General features: G+C 35.5%; 1 protein-coding gene across 1 annotated transcript; it reads right to left on the bottom strand.

Moving 5' to 3' along the window:
- Positions 1 to 767: 767 nt before the first annotated feature.
- LOC131872105 (pathogenesis-related thaumatin-like protein 3.8) lies at positions 768 to 1843 on the bottom strand. The gene is made up of 2 exons (XM_059216032.1): positions 1702 to 1843; positions 768 to 1602 (listed from the first exon to the last, which is right to left on the bottom strand). Exons 1-2 carry the CDS (start codon positions 1766 to 1768, stop codon positions 992 to 994), a joined length of 678 nt encoding a protein of 225 aa, XP_059072015.1. The 5' UTR covers positions 1769 to 1843; the 3' UTR covers positions 768 to 991.
- Positions 1844 to 3041: the final 1198 nt, after the last annotated feature.

The following is a 3041-nucleotide window of genomic DNA, read 5'->3' as shown; positions in this document are numbered from 1 at the left end:
GGAAATCTTGTTATACACTCAAAATTCATACAATGATCATTTTCTTGTGCAAACAAGATTCATACTCACAACTATTTCACTATATGCTCAGAAATGCATGAACATAGTTCTATTTTGCATCGGTAATATTCTAACATTAGTAATCTATTTTGTACCAACAAAATGGACATACATTATATTTTCATTATGCAGCCATAAAATGCATATAAATAATTGTTTCTTTTGTACCCATAAAATGCGTAAATATTATTATTCACTTTTTAACTCCAAAATAAATACAAATGATGCTCCTTGCACATAGATGTGTTAGACTAGCAACCTTCCTTTTTGAATAATTTACAATTGAGGAACTCCTATCTAAACATCTAGTATAAGGTACAAATTGATTGTGAAAATATTGGAGTGCATGTACACCATTTTTTACAATAACTATTTTATCCTCGATAGTAGATTATCTTGTATAACGTTAAGAACCCTATCCAATAGAAGACACAATTATCATTATTGAATTTTATGTGACAAAAAATATACAAAGATATACAATTAAGAATGTATATTCCATTTAAACAAATAACTTTACGTTCTTTCAACAAAATAGTTTTACCAATATTTTTATTAATTTATATGTTAAAATTTTTATAAATAATCATATGATTATAGTAATAGGCGTAACCTGTCTTAATGACAATAGGAGGAGAAGCATCTCATATCTTAGCTATGAAACAAGTCTTTAAGAAAATATATGACACCTAATTTTTAAATATAAAGAAAATAAAATATCAAAGTATATATTTATTTTTAATATTCTCTCGGAACAGTGTATTGCGTGTGAATTACGCTTCTCTCATTACTGGTAAAATGACAGCAATGTTTTATTGATAATAAGTGGTGAGCGTTGCAACGGCCTACGCGGCTACACCACAGTGTCAATACGAAGATGACAACACTTATTAATATATTAGTCCACACACAAACATAATCCTATATATATCTAGGGACAGAATACAATAGTGTAGTCTGTACCGGAGGGGCAAGCGAATGTGGCCGTATCGTCCTTGGCATAACTGTAGGCCTGAGGGCACTGCTGCTTGAATATCATTGAGTAGTTTGTCGCAGGACAGCTGTTGGTATAGCTGCCAGTGCAGCAATACTGGTCTGTTTGAAAGGCAACGCAGGCACTCTTGCATCCGCCGGCAACCTTCAATTCAGCAGGGCACACAGCGTTCACGTCGGCTTTGCATGCAGGGGCAGTGCACTGTGCATTGGTAGGGTTGATGGAAAGAGGAATATTGAAGCCGTCCACTAGCGACACGTCGTAATAGTCCTGGTCGCTCTGAGTGTACTCGGCCAGCGTGGCGGGAACAGCTCCCGAGACTGTGCAGCTCAGTTGGCCGCCGCAGTCACCGGTTTGACAGGTTCCTTTGCCGCTCGCATCGAAAGAGCAGCCGGTTCGACCCCAGAATCTTGCCGACTGTGTCCCCGCCGCCAAATTAACCGTCCATGTCTGACCCTGGGTCAGCTGCTGCCCTCCTCCGGGTAATCCCGCCGCCCACACTGTGTACCCGCACTGGTTCTTTATATCAAACTTAACTGCTCTCGCCTCTGTGACAAATAATACACACATACTATTATTGTTAGCCTTGGAAATGTTTATACTATTCAACCTCATACAACACGCATTATGTTACTATGACAGCTTACCTTGAATGTAAAGAGATATGGCCATTCCAGCCACAAGAAGAAGCGCAAGATCTGATACTTTTGCCATTATAAGTAGTATCTATATCGCATACAGCAAAGACTGAATGAAGATACAAGGAGGGGTATGTCACTTATATAGAGAGCTCCACCTCCTACGAAGGTAAGAAGGAAGCAAAGAAGCAAAGACCCGACTTTAAGAGCCGTATATCACACGAAAGCCCTCTTGTCCTTTTATAGTTTTTCTTTTCCCAATTTGTCTTTTTTTAATTTGTCTAGGTTTTATATGAAGATGCGACCAGAACATCTACAAGAAGCGCAAGATCTGAAACTGTTGGCATTATACAGCCTGGATTGAATGAATATGAACTGTTACCAAGGAAGCCTAATCCTAGGTTGAGAAGCGATGTATGTTACGGCAACCCTGGTCACATTCAAACTTTTCTTTGAAAGATTTTAGATTTTACTGTGTAAATATTTTCAATCAAGATGCGAAGAGTCATCAACGTTTTGGAACATATAGTATAAATCTTGACTTTCTACATTCCGACAATAGATCATGGATAAGAATTCTGACTCAGTACAGTATATTCTGATAATGAGACAGAATATTATTCCAAACATTGATAAAAAAAAATATTTCACAATTAATTTTAATAATATAGACCGCTCAAAGCTGATTTTTTCCAGTATGTTTCGGATAGATGGATACATTGAGTATTGAAGGAGGAGTTTAGTTGTTTATACGGAGAAGAGAACTCCACGTGCTATGGTAGAAGCAAAGAAGCCACGACCGGACTATCCTATGAGAGCCCGAGTCTTTTAAAATTCGAATGGTCATCAACAATTAGATTTCTGTTATCTCAGGCTTGACATTTTGTGCATCATCAAAATCTATTTATTTGTATTCAAAGCACTGATCTCTGATTTTCAATATCCTAAAGTTACGCGAATTTCTAAAGGCTTGACAATGCATGTTAAATTTAGTTAATTATATTGACATATGTTTTTCTAATGAAATGTATGGAGGATGAGGGATAATTAGTAATAATATTTTGTACATTTCTATTTTCTATAGTCATTTTATATAGTGTATTGTTACTATGGACATAAATATTTGTGCTTGAGTCATTTGATAATACATTTACATGATATTACTAGTTTTCAAGAATTTTATGGGTGTGTCACTTTAAAAATAAACTGTTGATCTAATAAGAACGAAACAACCTTGAAGATATTTCCATGCATTATTGATGTTTTTCAAAGATATTACACAATAAATATCACAATAGATAGCTATCAATTAATTTAATATTGATTATTTCCTAAATGTAAGTAATTCA

Source organism: Cryptomeria japonica, unplaced genomic scaffold (assembly GCF_030272615.1).
Source record: "Cryptomeria japonica unplaced genomic scaffold, Sugi_1.0 HiC_scaffold_517, whole genome shotgun sequence".
Lineage (NCBI taxonomy): Eukaryota > Viridiplantae > Streptophyta > Pinopsida > Cupressales > Cupressaceae > Cryptomeria > Cryptomeria japonica.
This window is presented reverse-complemented; position numbering and strand designations above follow the sequence as displayed.

Coding starts and splice junctions, on each gene's coding strand:
- LOC131872105 (XM_059216032.1), bottom strand. CDS start 1,768: ATGGCAAAAGTATCAGATCTTGCGCTTCTTCTTGTGGCTGGAATGGCC. Junction 1,603..1,701: donor CATATCTCTTTACATTCAAG/GTAAGCTGTCAT, acceptor TATTTGTCACAG/AGGCGAGAGCAGTTAAGTTT.